The sequence below is a fragment of the Pararge aegeria genome, chromosome 10, assembly GCF_905163445.1.
Source record: "Pararge aegeria chromosome 10, ilParAegt1.1, whole genome shotgun sequence".
Taxonomy (NCBI): Eukaryota; Metazoa; Arthropoda; class Insecta; order Lepidoptera; family Nymphalidae; genus Pararge; species Pararge aegeria.
Genome location: NC_053189.1, coordinates 4,560,607 through 4,581,458, shown reverse-complemented (window position 1 = coordinate 4,581,458; position 20,852 = coordinate 4,560,607). Strand labels below are relative to the sequence as shown.

The window sequence follows — 20,852 nt, the reverse complement described above, 5'->3', positions numbered from 1 at the left end:
CATTTTGCTGCATAAGTTGAGTGCTTTAATTTATAAGTTGCCAAATTTTCTATAGCCTTAATTATATTTAATGTTGAAGAATATTTACAGTGGAGCCTTTGTAAAACTCTATTTATATAAATGAATCTTAGCTTAGCTTTATTGTCGTTATTTGCTCATTGCCATACCAACTATCTTTATTGACTATCCTTATTTTGTTCTTAGATAAGCTCCACGTGTCCAGTTTGTGTGACCTATGAGGCAAGATCTAAGTTCGTGATAACGAGTCTTCGGCCAGCATTTGCCAAAATCTACCCCTCTAGCAGACCTGACTTAGCCGTAGAAACATTTTTCCACGCCAGACCTAACAGTCCTTTACTTAGAGGTATTACTGACGATGATTTCATTACTTGGTTCGATAAAACTCAAATTGCAAGTCTTGAGTTCAGGGACAATATTAACAATGTATGTGAATGTGGACGCATTTGTAGCAGGGATTATGAATTTCGAAACACAGATGAAAAAATTTATAATATCCTTAATAGCCACATTCCATTTCATAAAAAAAGTACTTTAAATATAGAGACAACGACACTATTTTCCTCACAAAGTACTGCAGTTATCTCAGAAGAACCGACTACTGAAGTTGTTACTGAATCTTCACCTTCGACGATTGAATTAGTTGCTGTTACATCGAGTATTGTCTCTACTTCAAATGGAAATTATTCTACAAACTCCGACATATTGACAAATAGTTTTACTGTTAAACGCATGCATGATTCTATTATAATTCCAAATCTGACCTATACCAATAAAACCGAAAATCAACAAACCAGCAATGATATAAAATCAGTTATACCGACAATTAATACAGAACTAATTGTTCAAAATAAACCTACAACCATAAATTATGCAAAGAAATTAGAATTGCGAAAAAAACCACTGCCTAGGCGAAAAGGTACACTGAAAGCTACTTATGGAGATAAACATGAAAAATTTTTTGAAAAATTAAAACTTTCTGATGTTTTGAACATTACCAATAACAGAGACAACAACTCACGACCGAATAAAAGTATTGACAAAAAGACTATGCAAAAAGTTATTAATATTATTACAGAAAATACACCTGTCCTTACAACGCAGAAGGCACATCTTAGTAAGAAAAATGACATAATTCTAAGTTCACCTTCAAGCAATATAGAAAAAGAGGTAATTTATGCGACTAAACCTACTTTTTTTAGTACTCAACCAGAAACAACTGCAATATCCCACAACATAGCGGCTATCACTAAAAGCAATATCAAAACAGTTCATTACCGGACAAAGAAACCGAAACCAAAAACACAAATTAAGAAGCCAATTATTAAATATCTCAATCAAGGCAGCGAGAAACGTAATGACGATAATAAATCTGTAAAACCAGAAGTGATTGTCAATAAAACGAAAATCAGAGCAGTCACCACGGAAAAATATGTAGCTAAACCGCTGAAATCTATAAATAAAGAGATTCATAAAATACCACCCACTCCAGTTTCTGAAACTTCAAAGACTCTGAATAATCCGCTAAAACTTGACATTGCCCCTGAAAATAAGGGTGGGTATGAAATATTAGACAAAAATAACCTTTGGGAACTACTTAAGGAAGGCCCAGATCTAAACACATCCAAAATCGATGACAAAGTTCCGGTTCATAATAGAATAAACGATATGTCAAATTTAACACTAAATATAAATCGCTCTTTATAAACTCTGTTGTTATATAATGTTTAAGGCACAAAGACTTCAGCATATTTTTATAATCTCACTCCCATATTCCAAAAAAATGTTAACAATTTAAAAAAAATCCGTAAAAAACCTCCATGTCAAATTCCTAGAGCACATTCATTGTTGATTGTTAGATCGGTAATGTTGCACTAATTATTTAGAATAATGGACTGTAAATAATGGAATGTAATATGTAATATTTGAAATAATAAAATAATTTTAAAGATAATGCGCTGTGACTATTTTGAGGTGTGACTTTCTGTGAGTTATAGAAGTCTGGTTTGAAAACAATGTCACATAATAAGCAGAGGGCTGCTTCTTTACTTCTACTTTTTTTTCTTTTTGTGTTTTTTGAAAATCATTGTATCTACATAATAAAACTAAATTAGAAACAGCTAGAATCGCCAAATTAGTAAGCTGTCAAAACATCTTGTATCCTAAATGTATTTAAAATTTAGTTTTTAAAATATCTACATCTCTATTATAAGATATTAACTGCATAAGTCCAATGGTTGTAAAGATATTTAATTTTAGCATAGACAACGTAAGTTACAGTTTGTAAATATTTTCAAGTTGCCAAGCCCTAATACCTACTAACTATTTTGATAGATTTTCTAGTCCTATGTCTTCTTAGATAATATTCGTACTAACCCTCTAGTGATTACGAAACTTAGATTTTAGCATAATAATGCGATGCCCCAGAATTTCCATCCGTCTAATCTATTCTTCTGTATCTATTGTATGTAACGTAGTTTCTTACTGTAGCTGTTCTTAGATGATTTTATGTTTAACTTATTAGAAATTAGTATATTTGTTTCTAGTATAACTTATACCTACATTCTACCTTTACCTTGTAGAAATTACTATTTATACTCATTTATGTTAAACTATTATAACGTATTACTAAAGCAGTCGCTACGTTTTACTTGTTTCCTATCTTCAATCGGATTAAATACATTCCATAACAACAACAAATGGCATTCTTCTACCTATCAATGCTATATTGTAACTATATTGATTTTACAGTTACATTTTTTTATCAAGCCCAACAACAACTAACTTTTTGTTTATCTTGTTAAGAAAAACTACAGTTATTAATGAATTTTTGCATAAACATCAATTTTACTGCTTGTATTTTTTAACATAGTAATTAAATAGATCATAATATTAAAGTGTATATTTAGGAATGATAATTTATAACTTCGTATAAATGTACGGTTGTATGAAAATAGGTGCTTGAGCGGAGGATTCTCGTCAATTTCGATGTAAAATAAATTACAATTTGATGACTTATTGTATCAAAGTATAGTTTTAAAGTTTTAATTAATTTTTGTGCTTATTCGTAAGCTAGTCACTTACTTAATAATGATTCGATGTACTGACACAGATTAAATAGAATGAATTAAAGATAAGACAAGCCACGGTGTTTTATTTACTAAAACCCCTTTAATATCGTCATGCATATCAACCTATCACCGGCCCACTACAGGTCACAGGTGTCCTGACAAAATGAGAAGGGTTTATTTAGGTCGTACTCCACTACGCTAGCCAAGAGCAGATTGGTAGACTTCACATACCTTTAAACGACGGTTTCCTAACTATGTTTCCTTCACCATTAAATATAAAAAACGCACATAACTCCGCACAGAACTCGGTCACTCCGAAAGAGAGGCTGAAGCTCTGACCAATAGGACATTACTACCTTAATATAAAGAAATAAATATGAGTAGGTAAGATTCCTAAGAAAATTTTGGAATATTTTAGTCAATAAAACATATTCTTGTGAGAAGCCTGCCAAGTGTCGATTGCAGTTCTTAGCGAAGCGCAAAAACGAAGCTAGACTAGCAATGATGGACTAATCAATTTATCAAATATTAGTATATAAAAATATGATAAATTAATGATCATAACATTATCTATATACGTGAAGCAAAAACTACAATGAAATTTCCCACACTTATAACTAATATAGAGAAAAATCAAGAATGCTCATATTGTTTAGAATTATGCATAAGACATTCATCTAATCAATAAAAACACATTACACATAAAACCATGTATTTGACACAAACAAGCATATACCTTTAGGTACTCTGTTCTAATATTTTTTTGGATTATAATTTGTTTGAATAAACCAGGAAATTGGTAGCCTTTGGCGATTGAACCTTAATGATGTTCAAACATATAATTCAAATTAATAATGGTCGAATATCGACCAGTAGGCAACGACTATTGCATACAATTCAGGAATTTCAGCATCTCGAAGAGGTAGATTTGGTACTGACATTAGAAAATTATTTTTTTCCTGCCTTAATTATTAACAGGCCTGCCTGCACCCTTTTCAATAACTGATGGCAACGTCTTACATGCAAACGCTCGTACGTGAAATTTCCTACTACAATTCCTATCCCTATCCCTATCCCTACTAATATTATAATTATAAATGTCAATGTAAGTTTGTTTGTTACGCTTTCACGCAAAAACTACTTGAGGATCGGCCTCATGAAACTTTGTACACATATTTTTGGAAGGGTTAGAAGTAATATAGAATACTTTTTATCCCGACATTAAGCTCGTTTCCTTTGGGACAGGGGATGAGTGTTTGACGATTTTACACCATAAATTATAACCAATTTGAATAATTATTTTTGTACTATAGAGGTTATAATATGTGTTTAATTTTGCCCAAACTGTGTGTGTGGAGATAGAGGACAGAACTCCTCAGCGGACAGCAGCAAACCCCTCATTTAAGGCTTAGCGATACTGAAGAATTTTTTTTAGATCAACAACTAAATTTAATGCCTCATCAAAATACAAAATCAAACGCAGACGAAGTCGAGGGCAACAGCTAGTCAATCATAAAACACTCTTACCTTAACTAACTCTAACTGAAGACGATGTTTAATAGTATTTATTTACAGTTATCTAAGTATTGACGGCGGATTGGCGCAGTGGGCAGCGACCCCGCCTTCTGAGTCTAAGGCCGTGGGTTCGATTACCACAACTGGAAAATTCTTGTGTCAAGAACATGAATGTTTTTGAGTGTTTGGGTGTTCATATGTATATTGTCTTGACGTTTCAAAAGTGCTTATATTAATTTTAAATTTGATTTTATTATTAATAAAAATATTCATCGGTCATCTAAGTATCCATAACACAAGCTACGCTTACTTTGCGGCTAGATGGCGATGTGTGAATTGTTGTAGTGTGTTTATTTATTTATTTATTATAAAGAAAAGTATTAAGTTTTTTCAAACATTTATTTAGATGCTATTGTGTATATTAGTTTCATCACATCAACCCATTACTGTCCCACTACACAGCACGGGTCTCCTCCCACAATGAGAAGGGGTTAAGGCCGTAGTCCACCACGCTGGCCCAGTGCGGTATGTTGGACTCCACACACCTTTGAGAACATTATGTGGAACTCTCAGGCATGCAGGTTTCCTCCAAGTTGTTTTCCTTCACCGTCGAAGCAAGTTATATATTAATTCCTTAAAACGCACATAACTTAGAAAAGTTAGAGGTGCGTGCTGAAATTTGAACTCGGCCCCCCAAAAGTGAAGTCGAGCTCCTACCCAATGCGCTATCACCGATTATATATTAGTTTATGCATTAGTATTATGTTATTCGTATGTATGTTTTTTATATTTTGTACCACCTGCAGTTTGCAGTTCTTTTTAACTTTTTAGCTTCTATTTTTACGTCTCTCTTTTCTTGAATATATCTTTCACTTATTGTCGTGTACAAATAAAGAGTAAAAATAAATAACTAAAAAAATAACCTTCAGAAACTGGAACAACAAAACACACAAAACGGAATTTACAAAAAATAATTGCTAAGATATTTTCCTTTTCGTTTGATTGATCAAAAAGCGTTGTTTGCATGCTAGTAAAGTACTACAAAGATGCCAATGAAGCTTAAACTTTGTTTGAATGGGAAACTATAGATTTTGCGTTCAAAGAGATCCAAACTCTTGACGTATAATAAAAATATTAAAGTGTTTTACTGGAGAACCAATAAATACTATAATCGCCGGTAGTCTGGTTTATTATTTGGCCATTTGTGTTCTCAACATTGCAAATTTGCATCATAAATAATAATTATTATAATTATACTCGTATGAGAAAGGTAAAATGAAAATAAGAACAACAATTTCCAATTACTTTTTATCAATTGCCTGTATTTATAACATTTTAATGATTAATTTATTATTGAAGGTGTTTCAAAGTAAGGTAGTAAAATACAAAGTCTATGAGATATAATTATAGGTATGTTTATCTAATCAATTGACTAGTTATAATAATAGACTTGAATTATACAATTTAACACGCATATTCAGAATACAATTTAACATCGCTATTTAACTTGGCACATTCATATAACACAAATATAAGACGATTAAAGTCCCATTTACACGTAGAGAGTTTGTTACCGCAAGTAGAATTTGTTTGGATAAAAATATATGCTTGCATTATTTATAAATAAAAATAAAAGTCAATTACGATTTTAATAACAGTGATAATGGTGGCTACGTACAACGGAAGGTTCCGGCCGACCTAGTACGGAGACAAGCGCAGAGGAAGAAGAAGAAGAAGAATGGGTCTGCTGTATATTCCACACAGCAGAAGCATTGCCTTTTTCGTATCTTAGTTAAAACAGTATCTTTCTCATAATTGAATGAACAAATAACATATTAAATAGTAGCAAATATATCACATTATTTTGGCAAAAAGTCATTTTTTTACAAGAAAAAAAACCAATTTCGATGACCATTCTTGAAGTAACTAGTCAATTGTCTTACAGTAGTCAACTTCAGTTAATGCAAAAATATTAAAATAAATGTGAATACAAAAGCAGGTGGATCAACTAACTTGTAGCTAACAACTAGCATAAACAAACCGCCTGGAAACGTTTGGAAACATTGCATTACGTTTTTTATTAATTTATCGTTCAACTTGTTTTTGTGCCTCGTGTTTTCAAACCAAGAAACTCTCTCCATGTAAACGAGTCTTTATTTAATTAAGTTATTGCTTAATGACTAGTGGCTTACATTTAGGATTAAAGGATGGGAACTAAATATTATTTACGGCTTTAAAACCATGAAGTGCGGCGTAATATATTATGATTGTTTAAGTTAGTGTGGAATCGTTAACATTGCGCCCCTCATCTCCTGGCGTAAGCTAACCAGGCTGGTATGTCCGGCTTCTGTAAAAATAAAAAATAAAATATAAAATAAATATCTACCTAATTTGGTATATTATAGACATATTGAGTTTTCAACAATTTACGAATAAATATTAGGTTAGGGAAAATTGTAAACAGTAAAAGAGTATAAATATATAGTATAAGTACTACAGTTGAAAAGGCCCTGTAAAAATGTCAAACCATTATATACAGACAGACGGTTCATAAAATACAGACACAAAACTAACAGACGGACGGCGAAGGCTTAGTAATAGGGTCCCATTAGTTACCTACGCGCACAAAACCCGAAAAATGCTCGTTTTAAATATACAACGTTTACCGAATTACGAAAATGTTTAAGGGTGCATAAGTTTATTTCATAAGCCCTATCATACCCTGTAAAAATTTTAAATCAAAAGATGCATATTTATTTTTCCATACAAACGAATTCAAAACATTCGGAGTGTCTTCTTATGACAACCCTATTGAAGATAAAATACCGACACGCGCATAGTACCTACGCTACGCGACGCGTACCTAATAGTGTGACAGGAGTCACTTTTTAAAAATATTCATTCCTAATAGTCCTACGTTCGATTCTCAGGAGTGTTCTGTTAAACAATGTTATAAAGACGTTGTCCAACCACGAACTTAAGAAAGCATGCAAGGTCATTGATCCCGGATATTATTCCTAGTGCATTCAAATGATTGTTAAAGCACGCCGAATAACATTGAATCAGCGTGGTGGGTCTATATTCTAAAACCCTTACTGTTGCCGATCCTTTAAGAAATGTAAGAGAGGAGACCTTGACCAGAAGTAGCCGTACTTCTGGACAAAGGTCTCCAATGGATAGATAATTTAGCTTTAAGGTTTTAAGGCTTTGGCCGTGGTTAGTTACCACCCTACCAACAAAGACGGTGCCGCTAAGCGATTTAGTATTCCGTTGCGATGTCGCGTAGAAACCGATTAGGGATACCATCTAAGACTGCATTATCACTAGTGGACTAAAAAAAAGTCACACCACGCCAAAAACCACACACAGTTATGTTGATGATAAGGACTGAATTTAACACATCAGATAAACACAACACAAATAATATATGTAAGTAATCAGGTAAAAGCAAAAGTTTAACTAGTTTTTCTAATTTCTAAAGCCTCTTGAGACGTAAAGGGATGGTCGAATAATATAAACAAAGAACCATATTAAAGCCGTATCAAAATATATAATTCATAATAACCAAAGGGAATTGTTTAGTAAACTAGGAAACTAGTTAAATAAACTGCGCACCTGAAGTCGATGTTGTCATTTAATACAAAAATAGTTTCCTTATTTTACGTTTCGCACCACACAAAAATAGCTTTTATCGCATTTGAATTTCTAGAACTCATGCTAATAAAAGTCTCTTAAACGAAATTAAACAAATACAATTTCAGATTAAAATTTCTCATAAAATTATTTTCATATAGTACCTAAGATCTTTCTTATCCAAATCTTCACCCTTAGCGAACTAAGGCTACCTAATTGCAGATTTTCTACCTGCCTGAGGTTAAGGTAGTGTTCGGATTCGATTTAAAACTATTTTCTGTATTTGTTTTCTTCGCCCTTGGTTGCCTGGAAGAAATCGCTATGAAGCGATAAGGCCGCCAAATTGTATACCTACGTTGTTTTGTTATACTTCTTTTGGCGCGTTAGTGAAAAATGATGAGAGTAAATTTTTACGATGCGTGCACGCACACCGTCACAAAAAACCGACACCCTGAAGTTAGTTAGTTAGCTATAAGGTTTGATAGTGTAAACTTGCAATTGTCAAAGTCTGCGGGCGCATTTCGGTGATTCAATTGATTCAATTAGTACAAAAATCTCAAATTTTAATGTTGGTTGTCCGATAATGAGCATAACAGTATTCCAAATTTAATTATTTTTATTATGTCAATTTTTTAAAAGATTTTAAATTTTTATCTCGTTACACCAAATGATTATAACTTTTTACGCGTGTACATAAGTACACACACGTTTTTTTATGTACTTTTTGTCGTGTGCTTATTGCACAGGTATATTCATTATTAAAACAACAAAATTACTCAGAAATTTATAGATAATACTCGTATGTTATAGTATTTATCTTATTTTAGCCCCATCAAACCACAGCAAGGAAAAAAAGTGGTGATAGCCTGATTTCGGCTTCACATTTCGGAGGCCGAGTTCGAATTCCAAGACGCACCTCTAATTTACGTAAACTATGGACGCATCAAGCAATTGAAATATAACTTGCTTTACGGTGAAGGAAAACAACGTGAGGAAACCAACATGCCTACGAGTTCTCCATAATATTAACAATGGCCATTTAGCCAGCATGGTGAACAGCATGGGAGCCAGCTTAATATGATGATGATGATGATGAAGGAAAGAACACTTTGGATTAGAAGAGCCATTCGAAATCAAAGACTGTAATATAAATTTTATACATTTATATGTATCGACTATCGACCTATAAACACACTAGTTTCAAAGCAAGTACCTAAGCTTCAAAGGAACAGAACCGATTCTAACACTATTAAGCCACAATTTAATTTATCGATACGCAAGGGAGTAATTGAGTTAACCATTACGGATGAATTCAAAGTACGAGTAATATTATGTAAATTTCGATTATAAGAGTATACACGTGATTGAATTAAAGCCACAGACTTAGTTATTATTAATACTGTAAGCTGTCAAAATGTAGTCAAAGCAGATAATGCTGATCTTTGCTGAGAAGCTGAGCGGGGACTTTTAATCAATCATCAGCCAGTTAGCTTCCAATCCTTCCAGCCTATAGGGCACTGCCTTTTCATTATCTCTACACTTCCACCACCTCTCTGATCAATTATAATTTCTCATATTGAATGAAAATATACAGTACATAATCCTGTTTCTCTTTAAAATCTTGTAAGAAAGCAAGCGTATGACCGAATTTAAAATAGCAATAAAAAAAAATATTGCAAACGAAATTTCTCAGCGCCTGTTAACCTATTAACAAATCTTAAACCTACTCTATAGTATTTATAAAGTTATGTGAATAGTATTCACAAAGTTTGTATTTTAAATTTAACGCTGGATTTTGGATGTTGGAAGCTTTGGTTTTAAGTTAAGCAAGTTTTTCCTAAAGTAGATTGAGTGATTGACCGTCTGAAAATGTTTCACACTGTTAAATGGGCGATCACCAGCGTCACCTCACATCAATGAAAAAAATCATCACCATTATCACCCCATAACCGACCCTCTACAGTGCACAGTTCTCCCACAATGAAAAGGCTACTATGGCCTAACCATAGTCCACCATGCTGGCCCAGTGCGGATTGATGGCCTCCACACGCCTTTGAGACCATTATGGAGATTCAAGCATGCAGGTTTATTTACGATGTTTTCCTTCCCCTTTAAAATAAGGGATAATTTAATTGCTTAAAACGCACATAAGTTAGAGCTGTGTGCTGGGATTCTAACTCGAAAACCGAAAGGAAGCCGAAGTCCTAATCAGTAGGAAGTGCCGTGCATATAGGTTATGCACTAAGCGAGCAATTTATATAAAATACTAACTTAACGTTAGGCTTTCTATAACTCATTGTATGCCCACCCTCAAGCTACCGGAGACTCATATAATTCATACCGGAGATCATTTAATATCGTATACCCTGTGCATACCATGTTTGCACGCCACTGTCACTAGGCTAAGGAAAAAATCCTATTCATGAGCGCTTTTGATAAGCCTATTTGTATAAAGCAGTTTTAATTTAAAGAAATTGTTTAATAAAGTTATAAAGAGGACGTTGAGAACCGACTTAGAAAGTAATAAAAATTCATTACGCGTTAAACTAATACCGTGTTACAGAAGCACTATTGAACTAAATATGATATCATAAGCGTATCGCGGCGTGCATAAAAGACAGACGGAAAGCAATATTACGATTCAGAGCCCGCATATTGTGGCGGCTCTATAGCGATTTTAAAATCCCTTTTCAAATGCACCTAATGCAATATCCGATAAACGATTGTCATGAAGAAGGATTTCTCTAGATACCTACGCTACGCCCTACTTATTCCGTGCAGTTGTAGGTGGGAATAGATTCTTATTTCATAAAAGTGTATGAATAAAATAGAATAGAAAAACTTTATTGCAACACAACACAATAGGAAAAAAACAAGGAAATCAGTAATAGTACTTAGGGATAGCGTGCAAATGCGGCCTTATCACTAAAAGTGATCTTTTAAAAGCAACCTGGGCGTGCGGAGCCGATATAAAAGTGGAAAGTGGATGGTGCATGAAGTATGTTACAAAAAATAAAATAAACTTACATAAACATACATACTATATTTACGTAATAACTACAACAATACCGACATAGATTTATATATACTATAATAGATATTTATGATATATATTTATGCAATTATAAACTAACATAATACTCAATTACATAGATAAGTAATAATTTTTTAAGCGATGTTTAAACAGGTAATTAGATTCGGAATGACGATGAGAACATAACATTATTAAGGACTTTGTGTTAATACGTTATTTCTATTTTTGTAAAATCACAAGAAATAAATGGAGGGCTATGAAAATCTCTTTCTCCTCTCTCGAAAAAAGGTTTTTTTTTATTGACCAAAAAATATTTTATTATATAACCTAATATATTACACCATCCTTATAAACGAAACAGTTTATATAAGGATAGCGAATATTTTATACTATTCAAATAGAATAGTATATTATTCAAAAACTATTTTGTTTTACTAACTGGAATTAAGTTTGTAGTGCAATCATCATCAGGTGCGCTTCGTTTTGTTTAATACATAAATAGATATTTAGTATTATTAGGCAAAGTACATGAACATCTTCACTAATATCATAATTAGTGTTAAGAGTTTATAATGAGTCAGCTTGTTTGTATACTCCTTTAAAGTACCGCCGCGCAAGCAAAGCTGAGCCAGTCAAATGTCGCACCCCTTTATTTTCTAATAGATTGGTTGGTTAAGCTCACTCTCTCACTCTACACTCTTTACACTCATTACACATATGCTATTATAAATGCAAAAGGTCAATCAGATAGACTGATGTTATTTTTGTGTACTGATAGTTTAAAGCCCGATATTATACTTTATCTCGGTAAATGCACGGTTCCTACAGGATCTTAAGTACTATTCTGTTGCTGCCTAATGGGGCAATCAAAACCCGTTCAGCTATTTTAGCATAATGATGCTCAAATAGCTGAACGGGTTTTGATGGTCTTGAAATAATTATAATTTTTAAAACATAAATAAATAAATGTTGTAAATGTTCGTTATTGTTTGTAGTTTTTGTAAGTTTGTTAATTCAGGCTTTCATAATGGCAGCAAGTATCAAATACATTTCGATATAAAAAAATTGTAAAAACTTCATCTCGTTATATTATATCAAAGGCAGCTGTAGAATTCCTACTAATTGAAAACATTGTAAACCGCATGACCTTCTTTACTACTAGTTACTCCGAAATTTAATTAATAAACCAGCAAATAGCAAACAAACAGAAACCCAAACGTTTATTTAAAACATTTCAAAAAAGGTACGATCACATGAAACTGATTTATAAAATTTAACAATAAACTATTCAGGTATTTTGTCTGAAATGAGGATTTGGAAATCGAATATAGCTTAAAGTTTAACGTTTAAGATTCAAACACTTTATAATTTCATCAATAGTAATATTAATGAAGACAGTCCAGTAATAATAATATAATGAACTTTATAGTCGTGAAGAAATCCGATAGTTAGTAACGACGCAGTCGAAAACAGGAGCATCGACTTCGATCAATAGGGTCTACATTATATGTGACAGCCCAAGTAAGTTTTGTCCGTGAAAAATTTGTTTCGACTCACGCACTGAAAGCCTATTGTTATAAGTCTGCTTTTGAAAAAGGCAATGTAACGTCCCAAAAAGCAATATAAGTTATAAGTAAGTCAATATTTAAGTAAGAAATATTTGCAGACACATTTTTTCTGCTAGGTTTTGTAAATCTAGTAGATACATTATTAATGGGTGGTTTAAAGACCACGTGGTTTTTCTACCAGCAACCAAATACTTTGCTTGTGGGATGGTAACTAGCCACTACCATAGCCTTTCAACAGATAAAAAGTTAAAAATAAAGGTCACTAATTAAATCTAAATTTATTAAAAATTTCAGACAGTATTAGGTGCACTTGACGATTAAAAACCGTGCTTTATGTGAACACACCCTTAAACCTATACAGGTTGATCAATGTAAGGTGACACACGTTTACAATGTTTTCACAACAACTTATACGCTCAAATAAATACAACACTTTACAAATAGAAAATTGACAAACAAAATTAACTACGTTTAAAACATCTCCGCCATTTTATCTATTTTCAAGCATTTTCGTCGTCTTTTATGTGAAAATATTTAGTGCCGCTTTGTTTTATTTACCTAAATACAAAGGGTTCCTATAATGTTCACAAAGGTGTGTGGAGTCCACCAATCCACACTGGGCTAGCGTGGTGGACGACGGCCGTAATCCATTCGTCCCTTTATCCGTGCCCTTTAGTGGGCCGGTCTCGTGGCTTCGTTCATGGTTTGTTACCAGCCTACCGAAAAGACGTGCCGCTAAGCGATTTAGCGTTCTGGTACCATGTAGACCGTTACCATCTTAGACTTGACCATCACTTATCACGAAGTGAGATTGCATTCAAGGGCTCAATTATAGTGGAATAAAAAACCTCGTGATCTATTTTCAAACATGCTAACTTTTAGATCAAAGTCGGCCGATTGGCGCAGTGCACTGCCCACTGCGCCAATCGGAATTGTTTGTGTGATGAATATAAATGTTTTTTGTGTCTGGGTCTGTCTGCGTATTACAAGTATTTATGTGTATTATTCGTGCCTAAACATATTAATCTGTCATCTTAGTACCCATGACACCTTCACTCACTTTGGGGCTAGGTGGTGATGTTTGTATTGTGGTAGTATATTTATTTATTTAAAAAAAAAAAGCCAGATAATGTAAGCAATATTGTGTAATGAGAACAACAATAACCAGGTCTGTAGATACCTGACCGGTGTGTTAAGTACTGTTGCAATGTACTGAAATTACGAACTGAATACAAATTCCTGCCTTTGACAATCATAAACGCATCAAGACCATTAAGTAATTCAGGAGTTCTGTTTATTAGAAATGGATGCTTACTATGTTACTTATATAATCATCATTAGTCTTAATTAACATCCCACAGCTGAAAACATAATATTTTATGATTGGAAAGAGTGAAACGTTACATAAACAGTTAAATTAAAAATATTTTCAACAACCAATCGAGTTTATTAGGTAATATCGCTAGAGTTAATGAACGGAACAGTGATTTATATATATATTTATATTTATTGGTAATGCGTCGCTCGCTCTCTGTATAGGAGCTTTCTTAATTTACCAAATTCATAATATTTAGTTTGTTAAATTATTAAAGAGATTTCTCCTATTTGGTGGATTTCGCTGTCTGCTCTTCTTTTGTTTAAAAGAGGTATATTTAGAAATGGATGGATTCCACTTGAATTTAATATAGATCAGATGATTGTTTCCGAGACAGACAGCCTTTAATAAATGTGAGCAAATCAACCGCGATTTCTGCTAACGGATAAATATGCGTTATTTATCCAATCACACAATATAACTTAACGGAAATTACCAGTAATATGTAATATTAATCGTTAAAGCCCACCAATTCGCTCTCAAACAGCATGGTGGGTTTATGTTTTTTGGTCATTCCTGCGTGAGAGGTGGCCATGCCCACATTTTTAACAGGCTGATGATAATTATTTTGATTTTCTTTATTTTTGCCATCTTACAATTTATAGTAGCAGCAAGGAAGATGAAAGCGTAATTTCATAACGTAATTTCTTATTTCGATGTTTTGAACATTTTTCATCGTTTCCACAGTTTTATGGCGGAGTGTACTTTAGAAAATGAACTTCTTTGATCCGGAAAAAAATCTCCTTAATTTCGGGGCGTTTGTGTTACACGAAATTGATGTGAATTTTAATAGCAAATACCTATTTAGAAAAATAATTTAGTCTGAATTTTTTTTTTATTTAATTTTGTCTACCCCCAAGCTTCAGAGAGCTTACAAATAATGAAAGTCATTAAAGGCATTTCATCCCAAATAAATAATCTCATTTTGACGACCTCTGAAGGAGTTGTGAACGCTAGTGTAAAAGGAAGGTACCGGGTTCGATCCCGGCACAAGCAACAATTTGGGGATTTGTAATTTCAGAATTTTCTCTTGTCTAGTTAGAGTCTTCGGCCGTAGCTTGCTACCACCCTATCTAGCTATCGACAAAGCTGTGCTACTAAAGATGCCGCGTAGAAACCGATCTGCGATATAGGTTTAATATACCATACCCATAACGGGTTAGCCCGCTACATGAACCCACCTGCGCAAGTCAAGCCTCTTAAGAGCCATGCTTTCCTAGTCGCCATATTTTTAACAATAAAAATATTTAACTTTTTTTATTTAAATTATATTATTTTAAAAGTTAATCGATAAGGTAGAGAAAACAAGATTAGTCGGGCTTTTCTAACGTTGTCCAATCAGAACTATAGTTGGTCGGTTCTGCGCGATCGGATCGGATGTTATATTTTTCAAAAAATGTTTTTTTTCAATATTTATTATTTTAAAATTTCAAGGAACAATTTAAATCTATTTTAAATTTAAATCTATGTTTGTCCCAAACATAGATTGGCCGATAAGGACATGAGAACCCGTACTTGGCCTGATTTCGAGATTCGCTCTCAAAACCCCTTCCTTAGTAGTCATCCGATCCGACGGATCACTTAGTCTTGTATGGAATTCGGGCCAATAATTATTACATAGGTACCTATTTCCAAGAAAATTCGTTCCCTAATAATACTAAAACTCAGCCCGGAGTTAGACAGTTGAAGCTGTTGCCTCGTGGCTATAATCCGTCGATCGCGGTTTGTAGGTATCACCTACAAACGATAATAATTGATGCAAACCCGCCATCCTGCATTGGAGTAGAGAGGAGGTATGGAGCTTTGCAGCCCTCTTTTTTTTAACACACTTATAAGTGGAGAAAGATCATTGTTACTCACTTCAAGATCCTTGGCCCAGTTCGAGATAGCTTCGGAGCGTTTTCCGAACCTGTGAACAAAAGCAAATCGTATTAATTATTAATCAAACCTGTAACTGTATATTGTACATTTTCATTATATTTGATTATGGATTTCCACAACCCAAAAATGTTTGTGTGATAAACATGAATGTTTTTCAGTGTCTAGTTGTTTATCTGTATATTATAAGTATTTATGTATAAAGTATATTATTCATAAAAATATTAAACAGCCATCTTAGTACCCAAAATAGAAGCCTTCTTTGGGGGCTAGATGGCGATGTGTATTGTCGTAATATATTTACTTATTTATTTTTTGTTATTGTTTTAACAGCTCTTTGTCTGATTATTTGTTGATTAACTTGGGTAATTTAATATTCAGAAATCACTTAAATTTAAAGGCTATAATTCTTATTAAAGACTAAGATTTAAACTTTCATATTTTGTAAAGTAATTGTTTAAAGAAATTAAAGTAAAACGGTGACTTTTTTATAGTTGTAATAATTGTCCGACTAAGCAGATGGCCCAGCTGATGGTTACTGAAAACCCATCGACTATAAGTGACACTTCGCAAGCTATGCGAGGGTCTGTACGTCCTCCACAGGAACAAAAATACTGCTTGGCGGTGGTAATAAACATGGCGGTGGTACTAATAACATATACACTGCACGGAACTGACCTTAAATAAAATTTAGTCGATTACACCCAAATGCACGTTCCAGTGTTCCAATCCCGTTAAGTATTTCTGCTACGTGAACAACGTAAATAATCAATAAAATTTTTTTGCAGAAGACAAGAAGAGCTACGCTTTTCTTGCTCTATTCCGAATAACTAAGCCAAGATGTATCAATCAAAAAAATATACTCGTAATCAGAAGTGGGATACTTTTTTCAATTTGAAAATAGTTAAGTTCTTAAACTCTGGTGTTTAATATGAAAACGATTACAGCTGTTTGGATGATGGGAGGATTAGCCCAGCCCAATGGGAGGGTAATCATCCCCACGGTGAGCAGACGGGTTGGTCATCGCAGTAGTGGTAGTAGTAGTAGTAGAAAGCTACAGCTCGTTATCCGTTTATTCATATTCATATTCGAAAATGTTTTATTCAAAATGTTATATTCGGGGTGACAACTTTCCTATCTACCGTCACCATAACATAAGTAATATCAATAGGTAAATCGTAGTGATGTGTAAACTAAATATACGACTCCGCAGAACGTTTTCCTTGTTTAGATTTACAATTAGAGTTAAACTGTAATTATTCAGTTAGATACAAAACTCAAAGTCAGTTCCATGTAAACAACTGGTAGAAATGCGCGACAGTTAACGGTAGCGATAGTTTTAATTAGTGAACAGATTCAGTTTGTGTCACTTAGTGCAAATGTTTATCTTAGAATACTTGATACATTGTTTACCATGTTGTGAGTGTATTCCACTGCCTTCTATGTTAACTAACTTTTAATATATAACTAAATATTTATTTAATTCCTAACTTTTACTGCTACATTTGTCATTTGTCTTGTTGTTTTTTTATTCCACTATATATTAACCCTTGACGGCAAACACCTGGAGATGCAGTCTTAGATGGTAGCGGGCTAACCTGTTAGGGCAGTTATATTAAACCCTAATCGGTCTTTAGGCGGCATCGTACTGCAACGCTTAATCGGCACACATCAGACCAGAGAAAATTCCGAAATAATTCTTATATTCCCTGGCAGGGATCGAGCCCGGTACCTTTCAATTATAAGACTTGAGATTCAAATGTAATAAGACCGTATTTCGATACATCTGGTATTTTTTTTTTATTTTGATACACATAATTATCATTTGATTCTATTATTTTATGGGACTTTTGTTCTTGTTTGTTCGTACTTTAAGGCTACGGAAAGGCTGAGTAGTGTTGTGATTATGATACAATCAAAATACCTAATCGATAAAATTTTGCGTCGTTCGATTTACCGTTTTCTGTTACATCATATTTTTATTTTTTATCGCCCATTTAGAAATAATTCATGTTCATAATTTAAAGTGCATTAAAATAGGAAATTAAATTAAAAAGCTATGCAAAGTTTTCCATGCCTAACTACTCTAATTTACACGCTTCTTTTAAAGGGTTGCTTAACAAAAAAATACTTTAAAACAATCGTGATACAATTTAAGTTTCTGGAAACATCGATATCGTACCTTGGTCGATTGTGGTAGGAGTAAATGCGGTCTAGTTTCTGCAGCTGAAGGAGCCGCACCGCGCGTTCTAACGAGCCTGGGCTGAGTTGGTCCCCGTCCGAAAAGTCGCGGCGGTCAATCCTGCCAATATATCGATATCGATATGATATGTATTCACAACACTACGTGACCTTGGTACGATATCGATATTAAGATATGATTTACCATTATTAGAACAGCTACGATTCTTAAGGTTTATACAATAATATTGTATTCTTAAAAGTAAAATTTAATAGGTACCTATGAATGCGGTATAAGTTTATTTGAAAAAAAAAAGTGTCACGTTGATTTTGAATTTAAGAATAATTTAAGAATATCATTGAATTTTTATTATTACGCAGCGTCAACAAATTCGCATTAGTGCTCGTAATTTGAGCTAAACTGTTTTCCTTATCAAGATATACTCCCTTAAGTAACTTATAAATGCACTATCTAACTACAAGTTAACTGAGTCCATTTTTAATGCTTCTATTAGCAAATCATTATCATAGTAATCCTCAACCTACTATTAAAAATGTACACAATTCCGAAAATTCAGGTATCAGCCATAAATTTCACTTAAACGCTTTAATTTATAGTTATTTCAAAACAACCTAAACCTGTAGTCAACAATGTTACCTACTAGACTACGAGGCAGTTACGAAGTGAAATTAATTCATAAAGAAAAATGCAAATCATGCCAGGTAGCCTCACTAAAATCAACGTCAAAAATAATACACGAAGAAAAGAGAACTGTTTCAAAAGGGGAGGTTAAAAATACAGTGTTGCCGTTACGCACTGTTAAAGTAATTAACATAATAGTTGGCTTGTTCAAACTTCGATCCAATCTTATCTAACGGGTTAATTGCAAAGCCGTCAGTAATCACAAAACGGATTTACTTATCGGTGATTATGCGACACTCATTAGGGCAACACTTGACTTAGTTGTCACTTAACCACAAAGGCTATGTATATAATTTGCAGTTGAGGCGAACAGTAAAATGAAAACCAGTCATGCGCATCACTAAAACTTTCATACCTTGAAAGTAAATGTACCTATATTTTTTAAGCCTCTTAAAGTTATCCCTTTTCTGCAATCTAACTTGTTTGTAATTGATGATGCAGTCTGTGTTGGTAGCGGGCTAACCTGTTAGGAGCATAGAAGTTATATTAAACTCATCGCGTTAGTCAATTTTAACGTTATACCTTACCTCTAATAAGTACATGACACTAATTATGCTGAGTAGTAAAGGCTTTAATTTATATTTTTTATAACTTTTTTAAAGAAAACTATGATCAAAGACATTTATTGAAGTTGCAAACTCATCGTATAAGCGATACGTTCTTATCAGATAATTATAATATGAAGTCTTCTTAAAGTTCTTTTAAAAGTTAACTACTATTTATACCATATATTACTCATTCTTTCGATACCATATAAATTGTACTTAACTTTCACAACTTAACTAAGTACGTTTATATGTTCAAGTTAATTACGATTTAAGTATATGGTATTAAAAGACTGAAGCTCTTTGGATAACATATCGTAGTTAATTTTCACGCTTTTGAATAAGTAAACATAGGTAGAAAATCTCACACAAGGCATCCTGAACAGTATTTTGTAACGTTTTAACTGTCCTATAATAAAGCTCGCATGAACGTGGTCAAATTAGATGCTAATTATGCCCTAGAGTAATTAGATGACCGTACGTACTTTGTGCGAGGATTCTGTTTGCCGTAACTCTAGCTGCGTGACCTGTATGCTGGTGGTGGTGCAAATTACATATATATATTATATTAATGAATAGTTATATATGAAAATGGAAAGATATTTTAAGTTGTTGTCTGAACATGCTTTATGTATAAGAGAAAGAGTGGAATACCAAGACTTGATCCTTGGTGTACACCATTATATTGTTATATTTTGAAAGTAATGTAGCACTTAATTTGAAGATAAAGGATTACAAATCACATTGTATATTTAAACTTATATTATAAAGGTGATGGTGTGTATGTGTATGTTAAAAAGTCTCCATTTTTTTTTGTTTAGCTATTTAACTTACTTATGAAACCAAAATTAACGCAGATAAAAATCCGTAGCGCGTCATTAAGTAATAATAAAATGTTTACTAAAAAATATATTATGTTAATTAAATAGGTAGAGGAAGACCAGAAGATACTTAAAATATTATATATTATCTCTTATATCTTTAGACGAGCAATTCTTGTATATATATAATTGGAATCTCGGAATCGGCTCCAACGATTTTCATGAAATTTTGTATACAGGGGGTTTCGGGGGCGATAATTCGATCTAGCTAGGATTCATTTTTGGAAAATGCCTTTTTATTTGTGTTTTCCGGTAATAACCGATGTGGTGCAACGAAGTTGCACGGGTCAGCTAGTATAATATTATACCTTTATATTAATATTAATTGATATAATAACATTTTTTTTTTTTTGATTTTATTCGATTCAGACGTGGAACCCATATGTCCACTTGAGTTAGTGAAAAACTACCGCCTATATACAGAGCAACATTGGGCACGCTAAGAGCACG

At 33.2% G+C, this 20,852-nt stretch overlaps 2 protein-coding genes across 2 annotated transcripts in view; one reads left to right on the top strand and one right to left on the bottom strand.

Annotated features, from left to right (window-relative positions):
* The window catches only part of LOC120626787 (C3 and PZP-like alpha-2-macroglobulin domain-containing protein 8), a 315,655-nt gene extending 313,009 nt beyond the window's left edge, over positions 1-2,646 (top strand). Inside the window, exon 25 of the mRNA XM_039894529.1 lies at positions 205-2,646. Within this exon, the coding sequence (XP_039750463.1) occupies positions 205-1,725 (1,521 nt within the window). The 3' untranslated portion in view covers positions 1,726-2,646. The remainder of the gene's footprint in view (positions 1-204) is intronic.
* Positions 2,647-6,217: 3,571 nt separating this feature from the next.
* The window catches only part of LOC120627092, a 45,973-nt gene continuing 31,338 nt past the window's right edge, over positions 6,218-20,852 (bottom strand). The window contains exons 3-5 of the mRNA XM_039894939.1: positions 18,275-18,394; positions 16,075-16,123; positions 6,218-6,951 (exon numbers count right to left, since the gene is read on the bottom strand). Coding sequence (XP_039750873.1) covers positions 6,910-6,951; positions 16,075-16,123; positions 18,275-18,394 — 211 coding nt within the window. The 3' untranslated portion in view covers positions 6,218-6,909. The remainder of the gene's footprint in view (positions 6,952-16,074; positions 16,124-18,274; positions 18,395-20,852) is intronic.